We start from the raw sequence: 21,059 nt of genomic DNA, 5'->3' as shown, positions 1-21,059 counted from the left end.
TCCGGGCCTGGCTTCTTCGGGCCTGGCCGCTGCCGCGCCAGGCCTGGGTGCCAGTGCCCCAGGCCTGGATGCTCCGGGCCTTTCTGTTGCTGTACTGGGTCTGGCTGCTGCTGCTCCAGGCCCGGCTGCTACTGCCCTGGGCCTGGCCACTCTGGGCCTGGCCGCCGCCACTCCAACATTCTGTCTTTTTTTTCTTTTTTTTTTAATGCATTTATGTTGCAATGTTGGCTGCTGAGTTGAGTTCTGTCTTAATCTTCGATTTTTCAAGATCTTCTTTGTATTCTTAAGTAATTTTACTATCTTTTTGCTATAACTTGACTTCTTCACATTGAAAACTTCTTCGGTTTCTTCCTCCTTGTCCTGGAAGCTCAGCAGGTTGGCCCGCAGCACCCCTTTGTTCTCTGCGGGCTCCTGCACGGCTTCAGCCTGTTGATGGGTCTGCACCACCCAGGAAGCAGCCCCCGGCCTCGGCTCCATGGCCCTCGATCAGCAGTCGAGGGCCCAGCTGCACCTCCCCCCCGGGGGCCCTGTCACCTGGCTCCTTGCTGGCGCCTGGCGGCGGCGGCTCCCACTCCTTATCGCGCTCTTCCCAGTCTGGAGCTTTTGTCTCCTTCCCGCCAGGGCAGTCTGGAAGATAATTTTCATTGAAATGTACCCATATTCATTTAAGTGGACTGTGACAAGATTATAAATGATATGAAAAATAACATTTGAACATTTGGCCATCAACTTAAGAAAACCTTTTGTCGCCAAAACCAGTTTGCTCAGTGGATAGAGTGTCAGTCTGCGGACTGAAGGGTCCCAGGTTTGATTCTGGTCAAGGGCATGTACATTGATTGCAGGCACATCCCCAATGGTGGGTGTGCAGCAGGCAGCTGGTCGATGTTTCTCTCTCATCAATGTTTCTAGCTCTTCCTCTCTGTAAAAAATCAAATTCATTTTTTAAAAAAAGAAAAATCATTGGCCTATACAAATTTTTAAATTTTTTAAATATAGTCTACTCTCATATGGTCCTCAGAATTAAAGCATAATGAACAGGAAAGAAAAGGAAAAGAACAATTGAGTGCTAAGGCAGGACATCTTGCCAGAAGTAATGAAGGTAGAATATATGCTAAATATCAAGTGCAGAATTTCATACAGTCAACAAGGTAACAGTCTATATTTTTCACTTAGATGGGCGAAGTAGATTTTGCAATTACCAGATGCATTAAATGCACCAAATAAAGCTAAAATTGATATTACAAGGCGCCACCTTAAGTTTTCCAGGCTGCAACAGTGCATAATTTTAAAATGGTTTTCTTAAATTTATTTATTTTTAAACATAACATGGGGAACGTGTTAAAACTGGTGTAACAGCCCACTAGAATATAAGTATTCCAGATTTTGGGGAGGGGTGAAGAGGGAGATATTCAGAACCCTTCACCGGAATCCCCCCAACTTGATCATCGTGGATGAATGATGTGCTTTGCGGATGTGGTTAGTCAATGACACCAGCCTGACGGATCTTTCTTTCTACACCAAATCCCATTGAGTTATCTGGTCCCCTTGGCTGGCGGAGAACCATTAGGAGAGGAGCACTGGCATCATCCTGAGTGATGTTCAAGCGCCTGACCAACCTATCAGGTCATGGAGCTGCAACAGCCTTGGGGCCTCACGGACTCCCACACATTACAAGTGCTGCACTTGCCAGTGCACTGATTAAGAATCACTGAGAATTCCACCTCATCTCCAGCCTGTAGCTCAATGCCATCCTGAGTTTCTTTCACATGGAAAAAGAGCTGCTTGCTATCCCCTATTTCAGTGTTTCCCAAAGTGTGGTATGCATACCCCCAGGGGTACGGGAAGAGTTTGGTAGGGGTATGCGTTGCACCGGAGTTTGGTGGGGATATGCACTGCACCGTGCTTAGCTGTACCTAGTTCTATGTTCTCATGAGTACGAGGGGTACTCAGCATTACGAAAATTATAGAAGGGGTACACTTATGTCAAAAGTTCGGGAAACACTGCCCTACTTCATAGTTAATGAAGCCAAACTGATCTTTCACACACTCCACAGTGGCCCTACGCAGAGGTGTGATGTTGTAAGCTGTGCATTTTGGCCCAGGACACACAACTGGAATTTGACACTCTCCCCTTTCTTCAGGCAATCCCCTTTGTTGGCCATTCCAACTATGCCACATGGATAGACCTCACCTTTCATATCCCCTTCCTCCATGATCTCAGTCATTCCTGGGTGCTCAGTCTGTGTTGGATCAATACTTCTCAGGGGGCGAATGACTTCACCAGAGCAGATGGTAGATCTGCTTCTTCAGGAATACCATTCACCGAGTGTGTTCTGTTGACTTTTTCTGCACTGACTTTGTTGCCTTTGCCTTTGGACAAGCTGTACTCGACCATGTCCCCCATTTCCAGGCTGTCGACATCGCCAGAGAACTCACTGTAATGGAAAAAGATTTCCTTATCATGATTGGCTGTTTCAATAAATCCAAATTTATCCTTCAGAGTTGCCGCATAACCCAAGAGCCTCTTGGAGTTAGAATTTTGACCTAAAAGTCGCACACGGGTGTCCAGGCCTCTGATTGTCACTCATACTAAACGCAGCCTTATCCCCTATTGAGAAGTAGATAGATCCATCCACATCCTTGACTTGAAAAGCAATAGTCAGTTTCACCCCACAATCATCTGAAGCAATAATACCATCCTCAGCCTCCTTTTTCTTGCCTTTATTTGGGCTAGTGGTTTTAGGATTGGAAAAAGTGGCTTCTTTTTCTACAGTGCCCAGAAAACGATAATCTGAATGGGAATGGAATGAAACTGAGCCCTTGGGAAGCTTTTAAATCCTAATACCATGATTTCTTTGGGCGGAGAGCATATCAGGAACCACAGTAAACTACTTCATCTGCAATATGGAGCTGGTTCCCATCCAGAATTTCACTGAAGTGGAAGAACACACGAGCATCACGATCCACATACCTGATGGAACCAAAAGCGTCTCTCAGGCAGCAGTGACACCCATTTCTCTGGCTTCATTAGTGAACTGAAATGTATTTGATAGAACTTCGATGTTGGTTGCTCGTTCTGATTTGTCACGTCGATCTGTTGAAATATTAAACCGAACATGGTCGCCTTCCAACAGGGCCACCTTGGATTTTGTATCTTTGTCTCCAAAGGGAAGTTCTTTAGGAATCACAAAGTTAACTTTAATGCGTCCTAGCAATGGGTCATTCTGGTTTTTACTGGTAACTTTTGGGATAACTTCGGTTACAGTTCCTTCAAAATGTTCAAAGCTGATATCTTCAAAAATGACTGTTCCCTTGAAGTAATAGTCTGACATCTGTTGCAACTTCCTTATCATTTCTGTCCTTGATGTGAATTCCAGGTCATCTCCAGGCTGTAAGGCTTCTAAGTCACCCGTAAATTCACTATAGTGAAGGAATATCTCTTTTACAACATCAGCTCTTTCAATAAAGCCAAATGCCTCCTTCATGGCACAGACTACTCGCTGACAGCGGGCTTGTTTCTTTTTCAGCAGCATAATGTTTCCAGCACTTACAGCACCAGTATGTTTATTGTTCTCAATTACACAATTTATCTTATCTCCGGTTTCCAGCTGAACGTTCCCTTCCACATCTTCAGGGGTGTAAGTCCATTCATCCCGTCTTCAGGGAGGATTTCTTGTTTTATCTTCACCAGTTTAACAGCAATGGGTTTCCCAGTCCGCCAGTCAGATGATACTTGAATTCAACATCATCTCCTACTTTTAAGTCCTGCAGGTTGCCATTATACTGTGAACAGTGGAAGGAAAATCTAGCTTGACGTTCTGAACACTGAATAAATCCGTGAAAGGTCAGCAGTTTTCCAATAACCCCGTTTCTCGCAGAGCTGCTGAAGTACCACTGGGGTACCCATCGTGTCCATTGTTGTGGAGAAGGTTTGGTCAAAGCTCATCTCGCAGTGATAATCAAATATTGCACTTTCAGTAGTATTTGCTGATTCTTCTTTTTCAGCACACGTTTCAAAGGATGAAAGTTGCTAGTATTAAAAAGAGAGAGAGAGAAAGAGAGAGAGAAAATGATCTATGTAGCTAATAAAGAATACAACAGCTGCTGCATCGGGCAATCTCACAGTTCAGCACTGAAGAAAACAAAGACTACTAGCACTCAAAGTCACTAATTATCCGAGAGATGCAAATCAAAACAACAGTGCAATACCATCTCACACCTGTCAGAATAGCCAATATCAACAAATCAACAAAGGACAAGTGTTGGCGAGGTTGTGGAGAAAAAGGAACCCTCGTGCACTGCTGGTGGGAATGCAGACTGGTGCAACCACTGTGGAGAACAGTGTGGAGTTTCCTCAAAAAACTGAAAATGGAACTCCCATTTGACTCAGTAATCCTACTCCTAGGAATATATCCCAAGAAACTAGAAACACCGATCAGAAAGGATATATGCACCCCTACGTTCATAGCAGCACAATCTACCGTATTTTTCGGACCATAAGACGCTCCGGACCATAAGACGCACCAGTTTTTAGAGAAGGGAAATGAAGAAAAAAAGATTCTGAAACAAATAGTGTCCTAAAATATTTTATGTGCATTAAAACCCAACATCACAGTCATAAACACATGTAATCAACCCTGTAAAGCACACATGTCAAACACAAGGCCCGCGGGCCAAATCTGGCCCGCCAGGCCTTGCAATGTGGCCCGCACCACGCTGTCATCACTGCACTCCGCTGCGTTCCATCACAATGACGCGCGGTGACATAGGAAGCTTGTGATCTCCCCGGCGCCTCGCCGGCCGCCGTACTTGCTATCTATTACGCATGCGCATAGATAACAAGTCACGCGAGATTCAGGAGGCGTGACCTATAGTCCAGCATCCGATGTGGTTGTACAGGTGGCAGAGCAGAGGAGAGAGTGAGTGTGCGGGCATAAAAAATACACAGCAGAAGCTACCAGTTCCTGGCATAAAGTGCACGCATAAAAATCGCAACAGAATCTGCTATCTGTACCCAGCCAGGCATTTATTGACTGACTTTTTTTTTCTCTACTCCATCTGCCAAATCAAGCTATCCCTGTGCAGTTTTCAACTTTTTCCTTCTAACGCAGATTTCCAATAAACTACATCTTTTACTGCCAATATTGATCCCAAAATGTCCAGGAAAAGAAAAGTTGACGGTGAAGGCAGACAATTTAATGACAAATGGGAAAATGAATACATGTTTGTGCTTAGAGAGGGCAAATCAGTGTGTATATTGTGTTATGAGACAGTGTCGGTGATGAAAGAGTATAATATACGTCGTCATTTTGACACCAAACATAATGTTAAGTATGGCAAATATACTTTGGAAGAAAAGCATAAAATTGTTAAAGAACTAAAAGGCAAACTACAATCACAGCAGCAAATGTTTACAAAGGCTACAGCGAAAAATGATGCTGCAGTGAAAGCAAGCTTTATAGTGGCTGAAGAAATTGCCCGTACTTCAAGGTGTTTTTCAGAGGGTGCCTTTTTGAAGCAATGCATGCTAAAAGTGTGTGAGCAAGTATGCCCAGACCAGAAACCAGACCCTCATAGGGAGGGGTTGAATAAAGCTTGTCTGCACCACCCAAGACTCTGCCCCATCCAAGCGGAGCACAGAAGCCCTTCCAGTGGCTAGCTTTCTCATTTGCCGTGAATAGGACTCTCCTAGGGAGTGACAGACAGGAATCCAAAGCTTGTCTGCCCTATGCCAAAGAAGTGTGTGCTCCTGCAACCAATTGTGTGGGATTCAACAAAGCTTGTCTGTGCCACCCCAAGACTCAGCCCCATCCAAGCAGAATACAGAAACCCTCCTAGCTGAGACACTTCTGATCCTCATGGCCAATTGGCTTGGAGATCAACGCTTCCCAGTGAAACCAACAACAAGCAAGGCTTAACAACAAGACTGCACACACAGCCCACAAAGGGCTACACCAAGACTGTCCACCTCAGGTAACTGGGAGGCTGACCCACTCAACCATATAGGTCACCTTAGCACACAAAGCCACCTACCAACTCAGGGAAGCTGTGAAAATGCCGAGACAAGGAAACAGATCACAAACAAAAGAAATGGAGGACAAGAAGGGACTGGATATAGAGTTCAAAACCACACTTATAAGGTTTTTCAAGAATTTCCTTGAAAAGGCTGATAAAATAAATGAGACCTATGAGGATATGAAAAGGGATCAACTAGAAATAAAGAATACATTGTCTGAAATAAAGAATATTATACAGACTCCTAAAAACAGAATGGAAGATCCCAAGAATCAAATCAAAGATTTGGAACACAAAGAGCCAGAGGACACTCCTCCAAAGAAGCAAGAAGATAAGAGAATCCAGAAAGTTGAAGATAATGTAAGAAACCTCTGGGACAATTTCAAACGAACCAAAATCAGAATTATGGGGGTCCCAGAAGAAGAGAAAGAGCAAGATACCGAAAGAATACAGGAAGAAATAGTGACAGAAAACTTCCCCCACTTTAATCCAGGCCCTTTGATGGGGACACAGTGCCATTTCCTGGGAAAGAGGGTTAGCAACTCCAACCAGAAAGAACATTATTTTAGCCTTATTTGAGGCCCTCTGACTCCCAAAGGCAGTTGCAATAGTGCACTGCAAAGGACATCAGAAAGGGAAGACAATTGAAGCCAGAGGAAATAGAGCTGCAGACCAAACTACTAAGGAAGATGCCCCAAAACCAGTGGGGCCTTTACAAGTCTTAGTAACCCTGCCGGACCCCCACCTCTACCAAACTGGAGGAGGAATTGGCTGAACAGAAGCAAGCCATCAAAGGACCAGATGGTTGGTGGACCTTACCAGATGACAGACTGTTGGTCCCAGAGGCTCTAGGTCAGATGTTAGTTACCCAGTTACACCAGGTTACCCACTTAGGTGTCACCAAGACTTCTGAACTTCTGTGAGGCAGATACTACCAAGCTTATATAAGGTAATTAAAAGCCTAGTTGCTAGAAGTACTGTCTGTATACAGGTAAATGTTAAGGTAGGAGGGTCTCCCTGGGAATTCGGGCCCCAGAGAAATTCCCCAGGGGAGCATTGGGAGGTAGATTTCCCAGAGATTAAGCCGCCAGCATTGAGGTACAAGTATTGTACATGGTAGTTTTTATAGACACCTTCTCAGGTTAGGTTGAAGCATACACCACTAGGACAGAAACTGCCTCTATAGTAGTCAAGAAATTACTCCAGAAGATTATACCTAGATTCAAGCTGTCATAGGATCAGATAACAGCCCAGCCTTTGTAACAAGGTATCTCAAAGAATAGCTCAAGCCTTAGGACAGACATGAGTAAGACTCTAAAAAGTTTAATTAAATTTGTCTTAGAAACCAGTGAAAATTGGACCAACCCTCTTTGCCCTCTTATGGGCCAGGTGTACCCCCTATCAAGAAGGGTTCCCCCTTTTGGAGATAATATATGGTAGACCTCCCTCCATCCTTCCCAGGGTCAGGGAGAAACTGAAAGCTGGAATTCATAACCATTCCCTTGCTCAAGTCCTTACAGGCTCTGCAGTTTACCCAAAGAGCCACCCATAAGTTTATTCCAGATGCACTGACAGTGCCCACCACAGACCCTGTACACCCCATCCAGCCCGGAGACTCAGAGTGTGTGGGTAAAGAAGTTCGCTGCCCAAGGACTCACCCCAACCTGAAGGGGAAGCTACACTGTTACCCTGAGCACTCCCACGGCTGTTGAAGTAGACGGCACCCAGTCCTGGCTACACCACTCCCAGCTCCTGCACAGAAAACGGCCGGGATCCTGGCAGCCAGCGGCCTCACCGTGAGATCTCTAGCCTGGGTTCCACACAGGCCAGGAGGAGACTTGATGCCTGCAGGAGGGGATCTGGACTTCAATGAGGACAGTACTGATGGAAACTGTGGTACTAGGGGTTTTGGTAACTATAAGAACATTTCTCTTAACCAGTGAAAAAGTCCGGGGCTAAGTATGGCTAAATGTGCTAAGGGACTGGAGAGTAAGAACCAAACAAAGAATGCCCTTAAAGGAAATAAGATGAGTCAATAATTTGACTCATGCACATAAAACCAGTGGGGAATGAAATATAGTGGCAACCATACTTTGGTAAAAACTACTGTTTGAATTTTAAACCTGCAAAGGCAATTTTCCTGTGCCTGGGACCATAACCTTTGGAGAGACTTGCTTTGTTCAACGCGCAATGGGCTTAGGGAGGATGAATTCAAATTCTAAGCAAGGTTACAGGCAGAACTTCTTCTTCTTCTTCTTCTTCTTCTTCTTCTTCTTCTTCTTCTTCTCCTTCTTCTTTGTCTTCTTCTTCTTTTTAATATATTTTATTGATATTTTACAGAGAGGAGGAATGAAGAGAGATAGAGAGCTAGAAATGTCAATGAGAGAGAAACATCGACCAGCTGCCTCCTGCACACCCCCTACTGGGGGTGTGCCCGCAACCAATGTACATTCCCTTGACTGGAATCAAACCTGGGACCTTTCAGTCTGCAGACCGACGCTCTACTACTGAGCCAAACCGGTTTCGGCTCTTTTTTTATTTTTTATTAAAGAGCCAGCCCTATGTACACTTAGTGGTTATCTCAATCCTGGCCTTGAAAAACAATACAGTTCTATCCAATTGAGAAGGTGCACCTGGCATGGTATTGAGATTGTGGGCATATCTGGTCTCTGGCCTACAAGGTCAGACAGCTAAGTTTATCTTCATTATTCTTCAAACTGGCTAAAGCAAACTAGAAAGCAACATTTTATCTAGGAAGAACAGCAGAAAATTCCAAACAACTGTTTGTTGCAAAATAGGAGATTTCTTTCTCAGAACCTTTAAAAAGAACTACCTGCCCCTGAAGCAGTGCAGTGGTGTAGAGTCCGCCTGTGTGTGGTGCTCTTGCGGCTGTCCTGGCCAGATATTTCAATAAATCTTTGCCTGTTTTTTTTTTTGTTTTTTAATAAATCATCAGCCTCCGGTGGTCTTATTTTGAACCCAGGGTTCGACCCCACAACAGAATGTGCCCGCAATTAAGGTACATTCCCTTGTCCGGAATCTAACCTGGGACCTTTCAGTCCACAGACCGATGCTCTATCCACTGAGCCAAACCGGTTTTGGCTATTTTTATTTTTTTTTTCTTCCTCCCAAACCCCTAAAATATATTTTTTTAAATAAAATAAAATTTTTATTGATTTCAGAGAGAGGAAGGAAAAGAGAGATACTAGTAGAAACATCAATGATGAGGATCATTACTGGTTGCCCCTGCTAGGGATTGAGCCCACAACCTGGGCATATGCCCTGACTGGGAATCAAACTGTGCCCTCCAAGCCAAAACTGGTTTGGCTCATTGTAAAGAGCATCGTTCTGTGGACTGAAAGGTCCCAGGTTCGATTCTGGTCAAGGGCATGTATCAATACATTGGTTGCAGGCACATCCCCAGTAGGGGGTGTGCAGGAGGCAGCTGGTCGATGTTTCTCTCTCTATCCCTCTCCCTTCCTCTCTCTCTCTATCCCTCTCTCTTCCTCTCTGAGGAAATCAATAATAAAATTAAACAAACAAACAAACAAAAATCTGCGCCCTCCTGGTTCATGGGTCAATGTTTAACCACTGAGCAACACCGGCCAAGCTTTTCTAATAATTTTTAATTATACATTTTTCTTATAATATTTTGTAAAAATTTATTGATACATTGATTTGATACATTGATATATTGTATTATGTATTGCTATTGGAGTGATATTTAGCGCCTCTATCATATTAGATAATTATCCTTTCTTTTTTTCTTTTTTTAATATATATTTTATTGATTTTTCACAGAGAGGAAGAGATAGGAATAGAGAGCTAGAAACATCGATGAGAGAGAATCATCGATCAGCTGCCTCTTGCACACCCTCCACTGGGGATGTGCCTGCAACCAAAGTACATGCCCCTGACCGGAATCGAACCTGGGACCCCTCAGTCCCTAGGCCAACGCTCTATCCACTGAGCCAAATCAGTCCTGGCTAATTATCCTTTCTTTTCAGTGGTTGGATAACAATATTTTCCCAATTTTATTTTTCTGTTTTTATTTTATTTTTTTAAATAATTCTTTATTGTTCATATTATTATAAATGTTCCCCTCCCCTCCTCCCTTGCTCTCCTCCACCAGGTTACCACCCACCCTCTGCCCTTTCCTCACCCTTCATTGTCCTCATCCATAGGTGCACAGTTTATGTTCAGTCTCTTCACACATCCCCCTCTCCCCTTTTCCCCAAGAATCGTCAGTTCACTCCCCTTCCATACCTCTGATTCTATTATATTCAACAGTTAATATTGTTCAGCAGATTAAAACAATTTTTTTTTGTTTTTAGATTCACTTGTTGATAGTTACGTATTTGTTGTTTAGTTTTTATCTTTATTTACTTTCTCTTCCAAAAGAATCCCCCTCAGCAATTCATATAATTCTGGTTTGGTGGTGATGAACTCCTTTAGTTTTTTTTATTTTATTAGTGAAGCTCTTTATCTGGCCTTCAATTCTGAGTGATAGCTTTGCTGGATAGATTATTTTTGGCTGTAGGTTCTTACTATTCATCACTGCATGGTTTCTGTTGAGAAATCAGCTGACAATCTTATAGGTGCTCCTTTATAGGTAACTAGCTGCTTTGCTCTTGCTCTTGGAATATTCTCTCTTTGTCTTTTGCTCTTGGAATTTTAATTATGATTTGTCTTGGTGTGGTCCTCTTTGGATTCCTTTTGTTTGGAGTTCTGTGTGCTTCCTGGACTTGTAAGTCTAATTCTTTCACCAGGTGGGGGAAGTTTTCTGTCACTATTTCTTTCAGTATGTTTTCGATATCTTGCTCTCTCTCATCTTCTGGGACCCCCATAATTCTGATGTTGGTTCGCTTGAAGTTGTCCCAGAGGTTTCTTACATTATTTTCAATTTTCTGGATTCTCTTGCCTTCTTGCTTCTGTGGAGGAGTGTCTTCTGGCTCTTTATGTTCCAAATCTTTGACTTGATTCTTGCTATCTTCCATTCTGTTTTTAGGACTCTGTATAATATTTTTTATTTCAGACAATGTATTCTTTATTTCTTGTTGATCCCTTATCAAATCTTGTTGATTCCTTATTAATTCTAGTTGCTCCCTTTTCATATCCTCATAGGTCTTATCGGCCTTTTCTAGGAAATTCTTGAAAAACCTTATAAGCGTAGATTTGAACTCTATATCCAGTTGCTTTTTGTCCTCCATTTCTTTCATTTGTGATCTATTTCGATGTCTCGGCATTTTTGCAGCTTCCCTGATGGGGCAGAGTTTCAGGGTGGAGCCTACAGCCTTGGCTTCCACCAGTCACGCCCTATGCGGCTCCTGAGTCTCAGTATTCCTTAGGGTCCTTCAGTACTCACTGCAAGCACCTCTGAGAGTGAGGTGCCCTCAATTTTCGCCTGCTGCCAAACAGTCTAGGCTCTCCCCCAATGAGCCCTGTATTGGGGTTCAGTTCAGTTGGAAGTGGAGTTGGAGGTGGCGTTCAGAGCAGTCTGGAGCTTTTGTCTCCTTCCCGCCAGGGCACTCCCGTGGCACAGCCAACTGCCCCTTCTCTGCGTGCAATGTGCGCGCCTCTGGGACCTCTTTTTGCCGCTCCCCCGGGGTTCCGCCTTACAACCCAGCTCCCACTCTTTGAGCCTGCATCCCCGGGTTTTGGCCTAGAACTGGGGTTCAGTGCAGTCGGAACTGGGGCTCAGCAAAGTCCGGAGCTTTTTTCTCCTTTCCGCCAGGTCAATCTGGCAGCAGAGTCAACAGTCTGTCCTCTGCGTGCAATGTGCGTGCCTCCGGGGGCTCTGCCTACAGCCCTGGCTCCCTCTGTTTGAGCCTGGGTCCCCGGGGTCTGGCCTAGTACTGGGGTTCCATGCTGTCAGGTCTGGGGTTCAGCATAGTCGGAGCTTTTATCTCCTTCCCACTAGGGACGCCAGCCAGGCACTCAGCTGCCCCCTCCTCTCTGGCTCCGTCCTCTCCGCACCGCGTGTCTCTGTACCTTAGGCTTTACAGCTCCCGCTCTTCCTTCTGGTTTTCTCCTTGCTTCTCATTGTAGAATTCCCAGTCAGTCGACTTTCCTGTAGTTCTGGGTAATGTCCATTTTATATTTTAGTTGTATTTTATTGAAATTGTTGTGTGCGGCTGCGGTTAGGTGTTTACCTGTGCAGCCATCTTGGATTCTTGTCTATTTTTCTGTTTTTAAAAATATATATATTTTATTGATTTATCTATCCACTGAGCCAAACCGGCCAGGGCTCAGTTTATCTTTTAACATACTATAGAAAAACTTTTCTTTAGTTGTGCTTATTTTCTTATTCTGTGTGTGTGTGTGTGTCAATCCTCATCCAAGGATATTTTTTCATTGATTTTTAGAGGTAGTGGAAGGAAAGAGGAGAGAGAGGAAGAGAAACATCAATTGGTTGCCTCCCATACAAGTCCAGACTGGGGCTGGGGATTGAACCTGCAACTCAGGGTATGTGCCCTTGAGTGAGAATCAAACCTGTGAGAATTAAATCAAAGCACAGGCAGATTCTCTAACCACTGAGACCACCAGCCAGGGCTGTTTTCTTATTCCTTGACAAGAGTGTTAAACTTGCCAAAACCGGTTTGGCTCAATGAATAGAGCGTTGGCCTGGGGACTGAAGGGACCCGGGTTCAATTCCAGTCAGGGGCATGTACCTTGGTTGCAGGCATATATCCCCAGTGGGGGGTGTGCAGGAGGCAGCTGATCGATGACTCTCTCTCATCGACGTTTCTAGCTCTCTATCTCTCTCCCTTCCTCTCTGTACAAAATCAATAAAATATATTTGAAAAATAAAAGAGTATTAAACTTTTCTTGCCATTAAAAAACTGTTTTCAATTATAGTTTCCATACAATATTACAGTAGTTTCAGGTATACAACATAGTGATCAGACATTTATATACCTTATGAAATGATTCCCCCAATAAGTTTAGTAATCACCTGGCATCATACATAGTTATTATATTGACTATAATCCCTGTGCTGTACTTTACTGTAGTTGTAGTGAACCCCTTTCACGTCCCTTGGAGTTGGCCGCACACAAATGAAAGAGACTAGGAAATATTAATTTGGAAATATTGGGGGCCAGGCGAGAACCCAACTCTAGGGGAACGACTCCACCCCGCTCTGGCCTTGCTATCCCTTTAGGCAGGCAATTCCAATAATAGCCAATCAGCAAGAATTTACATAAAACTAAAAGGTGGAAGTTGCTTTAGCTACCATTGTCTCAACTAAACAGTGGGTGGTTCGCTGACCTTTCAGAGCTTCAAGGTTGACTAGCCCTCCAGGTTCCTTGTCCACACCTCTCTGATAGTGAAGGCAATGGGCAGCTCACCATACTTTGTAACTACCAATTTGTACTTCTTTTTATATTGATTTCAGAGAGGGAGAGAGAGAGAAACATCAATGATGAGATAAAATCATTGATTGGCTGCCTCCTGGAGGCCCCCTACTGGAGATTGAGCCTGTAACCTGGGCATGTGCCCTTGACTGAATTGAACTTGGGACCTTTCAGTCCGCAGGCTGACACTATCCACTGAGCCAAACTGGCTTCGGCCCTTCACCTTTTTTTTTTTTTTTTTTTTTAAATATATTTTTATTGAGTTTTCACAGAGAGGAAGAGAGAGGGAATAGACAGTCAGAAACATTAATGAGAGAGAATCATCAACCAGCTGCCTCTTGCACACCCCCCACTGAGGATGTGCCCGCAACCAAGGTACATGCCCCTGACCAGAATCGAACCTGGGACCTTTCAGTCTGCAGGTCTACCCCTCTATCCACTGAGCCAAACCGGTTCGGCCCTTCACCTTTTTTTGACTCAGTTCCCCAAAATCTCTTCCCAACTTTTTGCGGACTTAATAGGTAAAAAAATATTTTTATGTATTTTAATAGTTTACAATTTTTAAATTGATTTGAGAAAGGAGAGAAAAAATATTGACTTGTTATTATGCACGCACTGTTTGATTATATATATATATATATATATATATATATATATATATATATATATATTGATTTTTTTACAGAGAGGAAGAGAGAGGGACAGAGAGTTAGAAACATCAATGAGAGAGAATCATCAGTCAGCTGCCTCTTGCACACCCCCTACTGGGGATATGCCCACAACCAAGGTACGTGCCCCTGACAGGAATCAAACTCAGGACCCTTCAGTCCGCAGGCTGAGGCTCTATCCACTGAGCCAAACCGGTTTTGGCTATACACACACTGTTTGATTCTTGTATGTGCCCTGATGGGATGGAACCGGCCAGCACAACCTTGTATATCCAGAGGATGTTCTACCCAACTAACCTACCCCACCAGGCCAATGGGTGAAAATAACTTAAATACAATTTTGCATTTCTTTGATTAAATTTCAATATGATTATTGATCATATTATTCATTTTCTTTATGAGTGCCTGTTCATATCATTTGCCCATATTTTTTTGATGGGCGACATTTGTTTTCTTCTTAATTTGTAAGAGCTCTTTACATATAGGGGCATCTGTTTGTAACCTGTAACAAAACCTTGGCTGGCAGTTCAAACCCCAGGCTACCAAGTGACCCTTAGCTTCTTAAACGGGACAGCGGGTCTGAGACCTGGAAGGAACACAACTAGGCAGGAACACTACCAGGCAGGAACACAGCTCGGGGGGAGCAGCCTTTTCTGCGCACAGCCCGCCCGCGGAGGCAGAACGCAGTGCGCAGGAGCGGAAGTCGCGCTGCCCTTCCCCCACCCGCTTCCGGCCTCGGCTCAGTTCTCCCGCCTCCGCCTCTGTCGCGGCTCGTGGTCGTCCCGCCATGGCTCTGTCGCGGGGGCTCTCCCGAGAGCTGGCCGAGGCCGTGGCCAGGGGCCGGGTGCTGGTGGTGGGCGCGGGCGGCATCGGCTGCGAGCTCCTCAAGAACCTCGTGCTCACCGGATTCTCCCACATCGACCTGGTGAGGGCCAGGCGCGCGGGCTGGTGAGGGGGTCCTGGGGCCGAGGGCCGCGGTCGGACCGGCGTGGGAGGGCCACGGCCGGCCAGAGGCTCCGCGGGCCCGGCTGGAGAGGGAGCTCCCGGCGGGGACGGGGCGGGCCTCGCCCGGGCTGGCCTGCTCGGGGCGCTGAGGAGGCCGCGGCCCCTCTTCCCGGCCTCCCGCCGGGCCGCCTCCGCTCCCGGGCCGCGCCGCGCCGATTTGTGGCGTTTCTAGGTGGAGAAGCGGCCTCAGGTCTTGCGGCTTTAGAGCAGTTCCTAGCTTCAACGGGAGGCAGGAGGTGATTGCATTTCTAGTGCACGTTGTGGCTGTTGAAATCAGAGGTCCCCCTTAACTCAGAAATAATGACCCGAGGAGGTGGCGGTAATGGTACCACCCTGAGCACTGGTCCCAGCCTGAGCGGACCCTGAGGCGTTTGCCCGCGTCCACGCGTTAGCTCTGCATACCACCCGGAGGCTGCAAAGGCTATTTTCATCGCTGTGGTCGTTAACAGGGAAGAAAAGTGAGCTGCAGAGAGGGTTAGCAGTTTGCCTGGGGTCACGAAGCGACTGGCAGGACTCTTCGGGACTCATGCTTTTCTGTTCTGGGTCCGTCTGCGTGACTCGGTCTCATTACCATAGACAATGCACTTGCTAATTTCCTCAGAGGGTGGTTAGGATCTTAACTTCTGCGTTGGTTTACAACGACTAATTTTAAATCTAGTTATTTCTGTTAAAGTGAACTTTTTAGAGATGAGAGCTGTTTCCTGGATTTGGATGTGAGTTTAAATGTGTCTTAAGATGTAATGGAAACTTGGAATAAAAAAAAAAAAGGTAGAGGTGGCTGGCTGAGCTAATACTGAGTGATTGGGGGAAACAATTCAGACATTTCCCCATTGTTTTTTAATAGGGCTTTTCTTCCCATTCACTTCTGTACCACAAATCCAAAATGGTTGTGCCTTACCTGGTAAACAGTGATACATATTTAAAAGAACTGTTTTGTAACAGACACCTGAAAAATACATGCTGATTCTTTGTAGCTACAGAGAGGAAGGGAGAGAGATAGAGAGCTAGAAAGAGTCGATGAGAGAGAAACATCGACCAGCTGCCTTTTGCGCACCCCCTACCGGGGATGTGCCCGCAACAAATGTACATGCCCTTGGCCGGAATCGAACCTGGGACCTTTCAGTCTGCAGACCGATGCTCTACCACTGAGCCAAACCGGCTTCGGCAGTGGGGAAATTTTTTATTCAAAGTTTTGTAGTAAATTTTTGAACATACAAATAAATTGTTTACATTGTTTATATGTTTTGATAATTTTCACAACCAAATCCTTTAAGATGTTTAACAATTAGAACACTTGATTATTCTATATAAATTTATTGAAATGAAATTAAAATGGCGTTAGTCATTATTTTCATCTTTAATATTTACTTTTGAGCAGCACTTAGATAAGGCTTAACACAAGACATTTAAAATCTTGTGTAGAGCCCCCGCCGGTTTAGCTCACTGAAGGGTCCCGGGTTTGATTCTAGCCAAGGGCACATGCTCGGGTTGCCAGCTGGATCTCCAGTGGGGGATGTGCAGGAGGCAGCCGATCAATGATTCTCTCTCATCATTGATGTTTCTAAATCTCTCTCCCTCTCCTTTCCTCTCTGAAATTAATAAAAATATAATTTAAAAAATCTTGTGTAGAAATTTTTCTTTACAGCCTTCAGGAAATAATTATAAATGATATTGTGGGGGCTGGCTGAGGTTGCTCAGCGGTTGTGCATTGATCTATGAACCAGGAGGTCATGGTTCGATTCTGCTCAGGGCACGTGCAGGGGTTGTGGGTCCAATCCCATCAGTGATTCTCATCATTGATGTTTCTATCTCTCCCTTCCTCTCGAAAATATATTTTTAAAATTATTTGTATGTGTGAAGATTTTCCAATTAAAGAAATTAGCAAAAACTCAATAAATTAGCTGAAACCGGTTTGACTCCGTGGATAGAGCATCAGTCTGCAGACTGAAAGGTCCCAGGTTCGATTTCGGTCATTGGTTGGGGCTCATCCCATGTGGAGGGTGTGCAGGAGGCAGCTGGTTGATGCTTCTCATCGATGTTTCTAGCTCTCTATCCCTCTCCCTTCTTTTCTGTAAAAAAAATCAATAAAATATATTTTTAGCTGAAACCGGTTTGGCTCAGTGGATAGAGCGTCGGCCTGCGGACTGAAAGGTCCCGGGTTCGATTCCAGTCAAGGGCATGTACCTTGGTTGCGGGCACATCCCCAGTAGGGGGTGTGCAAGAGGCAGCTGGTCGATGATTCTCTCTCATCGATGTTTCTAACTCTCTCTCTCTCTTCCTCTCTGTGAAAAATCAATAAAATATATTAAAAAAATATATATATATATTTTTTAAAAACTCAATATTTGTCAAGTATCACTTTAAAAAAAGCCACAGTTTAATCTACTATGTGGATTTGAAAGACTAATTAGATTGATAGAGATTAATTATATATTGTTTTTTTGTTTTGGTTAATCCTCACACAAGGATTCCCACCCCCCCAATTGATTTTTAAAAAATATATATTTTATTGATTTTGTACAGAGAGGAAGGGAGAGAGATAGAGAGTTAGAAACATCGATGAGAGAGAGTCATCGATCAGCTGCCTCTTGCACTGGAGATATGTCTGCAACCAAGGTACATGCCCTTGACCGGAATCGAACCCGGGACCCTTCAGTCCCCAAGCCGATGCTCTATCCATTGAGCCAAACCGGTTTCGGCCCCCCAATTGATTTTTAGAAAGCATGGAAGGGAGGGAGAGGAGAGAGAGGAAAAACATCGATGTGTTGTTTCCCTTGACAGGGAATTGAACCTGAGATGTCTTGTAGAGGGACTAATAACACTAACCTCTGAGCAACACTGGCCCGGACTATAATGTATTTTCAATATGGAACTTCTTTTTTTCTTTTTCTTTTTTTAACAATTATTAATTTTTAGAGGGATAGAGGAAGGGAGAGGGAGAGGGAGATAGAGAAAAACATCCGTTGGTTTAGCTTATTTATGCATTCACTGTTGATTCTTTTTTGTTGTTGTTAATCCTCACCAGAGGATATCTTTTCCATAGATTTTTTTTTTTTTTTTTAAGAGAGAATGGAAGGGGAGAAAGAAACAGAAATGTCAATGTGAGAGAGACACATAGATTGGTTGCCTCCTGTACATATAACCCTGGTTGCCAGGAATCAGGGAGCGAACCTGCAAACCAGGTATGTGCCCTTGATTGGTAATTGAATCAGAAATTCTTGAGTGCTTGAGCGCTCTAACACTGGCCAGGGCTCACGGGTTGATTTTGTATGTGCCCTGACCTGGGATGGAATCTGAAACCTTGGCTTGCTGGCAGGATGCGCTAACCATCTGAGCTGCTAACATTTGCTAGGATGATTGAACAAAAGTGGGGGGAAGCATCCTTTCTAAAAAAAAATTTTGAGAAAGTTCTCTTAAAAAAAAAATTATTGATTTTTTACAGAGGAAGGGAGATGGATAGAATTAGGAACATCAGTGAGAGAGAAACATCAATCAGTTGCCTCTTGTACACCCCCTACTGGGGATGTGCCCGCAACCAAGGTACATGCTGTTGACTGGAATCCAACCTGGGACCCTTAAGTCCTCCCAGAACGATGCTCTATCCAGTGAGCCAAACCACCTAGGGTGAGAAAGTTCTCTCTTAAGTTATGCATTAAATTAATGGTTTTAGAGAGATGCAAATTAAAACGACAATGCGGTACCATCTCATACCTGTCAGAATGGCTATCAACAAATCAACAAACCACAAGTGTTGGCAAGGATGCGGAGAAAAAGGAGCCCTTATGCACTGCTGGTGGGAATGCAGACTGGTGCAACCACTGTGGAGAATAGTGTGGAATTTCCTCAAAAAACTGAAAATGGAACTCCCATTTGACCCAGTAATCCCACTCCTAGGAATATATCCTAAGAAACTAGAAATACCAATCAGAAAGGATATATGCACCTCTATGTTCATAGCAGCACAATTTACAATAGCTAAGATTTGGAAACAGCCTAGGTGCCCGTCAGCAGATGAGTGGATCAGAAAACGATGGTACATCTATTATGCTGCCATAAAAAAGAAGGAATTCTTGTTTGCAGCAACCTGGATGGAATTGGAGAACATTATGCTGAATGAAATAAGCCATACAATGAAAGAAAACACTACATGATCTCACTCATTTATGGATAATAAAGAACATTATAAACTGATGAGCCAAAAGATAGATACAGAGACAGTAAGGCAAAAAACAGGCTGTCAGATTACAGCAGGAAGGTTAGGGAAATAGGAGGGAGATAAGAGATCAACTAAAGGACTTGTATGCATGCATATAAGCATAACCAATGGATGCAAAACTCTGGGGGGAGGGAATATATGGGAGTGGGGAGGCAATGGTAAGATATGTACACATACTTTAATTTAAAAAATGGGAAATATAATTATCAGTTTTAAGAATTTTGGTATTGGTAAAAAAATAAAAGCATTTTTTTTTCACCAATGTAGCAAATATCAAAAGTTCTGAATTAATGGATGCTGAGAATAGTGATATTGCTCAAACATATCAGAAAATTTTTGACTTATCTGGGTTTTATGCGTTTGTAGATTGATCTGGATACTATTGATGTCAGCAACCTCAACAGGCAGTTTTTGTTTCAAAAGAAACATGTTGGAAGATCAAAGGCCCAGGTAATTTCTCATATAATTTCTACTTATCCATTTATATATCCTACCCTTTGATGGATTTTCTACTTATGATATCAGATTAATTTGTACTAAGGAGAGTATGGGGAAGCAATATCTCTTTGTAGCTGAGATATCTCTTTGTAGCTGAGATATTTAAGAATAAAAAGAATGTGTGTGTGTGGGGGGGATATGTGGAGTAAAGAACTAAATATGTCCTCTCTAGGGGACGTAGGGGGGTCTACCGAGGAAATGGAGTGCTCTACCAAATGGTGTAAATGGTGTCCCTTATTTAGATTTCTGATCGTTTGCTTAGGATAACCTTCCCTAGAGGTTGACTGCTCTTAGCTTATGCTGTTGTCTCTCTCTCTTCTCTTTTTTTTTTTTTAATATATTTTATTGATTTTTTACAGAGAGGAAGAGAGAGGGATAGAGAGTTAATAACATCGATGAGAGAGAATCATCCTTCAGCTGCCTCTTGCACACCCACTACTGGGGATGTGGCCGCAACCCAGGTACATGCCCTTGACCTGAATCGAACCTGGGACCTTTCAGTCCCCAAGCTGACGCTCTATCCGCTGAGCCAAACCGGTTTCGACTGTTGTCTCTTTTTATAGGAGACAGCCTCTCCTGAGGTTCTAGCCACCTTGACGTTTAGTTCCTGAGTGTTCCATTTTGATTCAGTCCTGAAACGTCTTTCCCCGCCCTTTCGGCGGACTCCCATGCTTTTCTCTATTTGGCTTTCTTCTCTAGGGATACTCGCCCAAACCGCTTGGACCAGACCAGTTCTTTATAATAACCTCTACTTTTTCTGAGTATCATTTATCATACTTGTAGTTATATTTATCTAGGTGGTTATTTGATTAATGTCATGTTTGTTCACCAGTGCCTTATAACGATCCTGGTACATAAAAGAGACTCGGTAAATATTTGTTGAAAGAATGATTTCTTTACTGTATTTTATTTTTTTAAGCTTGTCATTCTTGTAGAATTATATATAGGAGAGGGGCAGTTTTCCTGTTTATAAATATGTGTATATAGCTTAATTTTAATGAAATTTGTAACATTTTAATATTTCTTTAGTTTTAATATAAATAACATTATGTAAGTAGGCGAAATAGCAGTATTGTCTGCCATAAAAATGTTTCAAATACAGATAAAAAGGTTGTATTAATTTAGTAAATTAGTAATTTAGTGTTGCTTGTTTTTCCAGGTTGCCAAAGAAAGTGTACTGCAGTTTTACCCGAAAGCTAATATCATAGCCTACCATGACAGCATCATGAAGTATGCTCTAATTATTACGTTGCAAAATTGTTTGTTGTGAACTTTTAAAGTTTTATTAAAGTTATAAGGTCT

General features: G+C 43.5%; 1 protein-coding gene and 1 pseudogene across 3 annotated transcripts in view; one reads left to right on the top strand and one right to left on the bottom strand.

The window, feature by feature from the left end:
- Positions 1–1,469: 1,469 nt before the first annotated feature.
- On the bottom strand, positions 1,470–3,935 carry LOC118720857 (annotated as a pseudogene).
- A 10,825-nt stretch (positions 3,936–14,760) lies between these two features.
- The window catches only part of UBA2 (ubiquitin like modifier activating enzyme 2), a 56,603-nt gene continuing 50,304 nt past the window's right edge, over positions 14,761–21,059 (top strand). The window contains exons 1-3 of one of the 3 annotated variants that reach the window (XM_036441171.2): positions 14,761–14,963; positions 19,626–19,709; positions 20,917–20,987. In XM_036441171.2, coding sequence (XP_036297064.1) covers positions 14,826–14,963; positions 19,626–19,709; positions 20,917–20,987 — 293 coding nt within the window. In that variant the 5' untranslated portion in view covers positions 14,761–14,825. Of the gene's footprint in view, positions 14,964–19,625; positions 19,710–20,916; positions 20,988–21,059 lie in introns of those variants that run through there. The other 2 variants (XR_004988543.2, XM_045582569.1) reach the window with 2 other exon arrangements.

This window comes from Pipistrellus kuhlii, unplaced genomic scaffold, assembly GCF_014108245.1.
Source record: "Pipistrellus kuhlii isolate mPipKuh1 unplaced genomic scaffold, mPipKuh1.p scaffold_m20_p_17, whole genome shotgun sequence".
In the NCBI taxonomy this organism is placed as follows: Eukaryota; Metazoa; Chordata; class Mammalia; order Chiroptera; family Vespertilionidae; genus Pipistrellus; species Pipistrellus kuhlii.
This window is presented reverse-complemented; position numbering and strand designations above follow the sequence as displayed.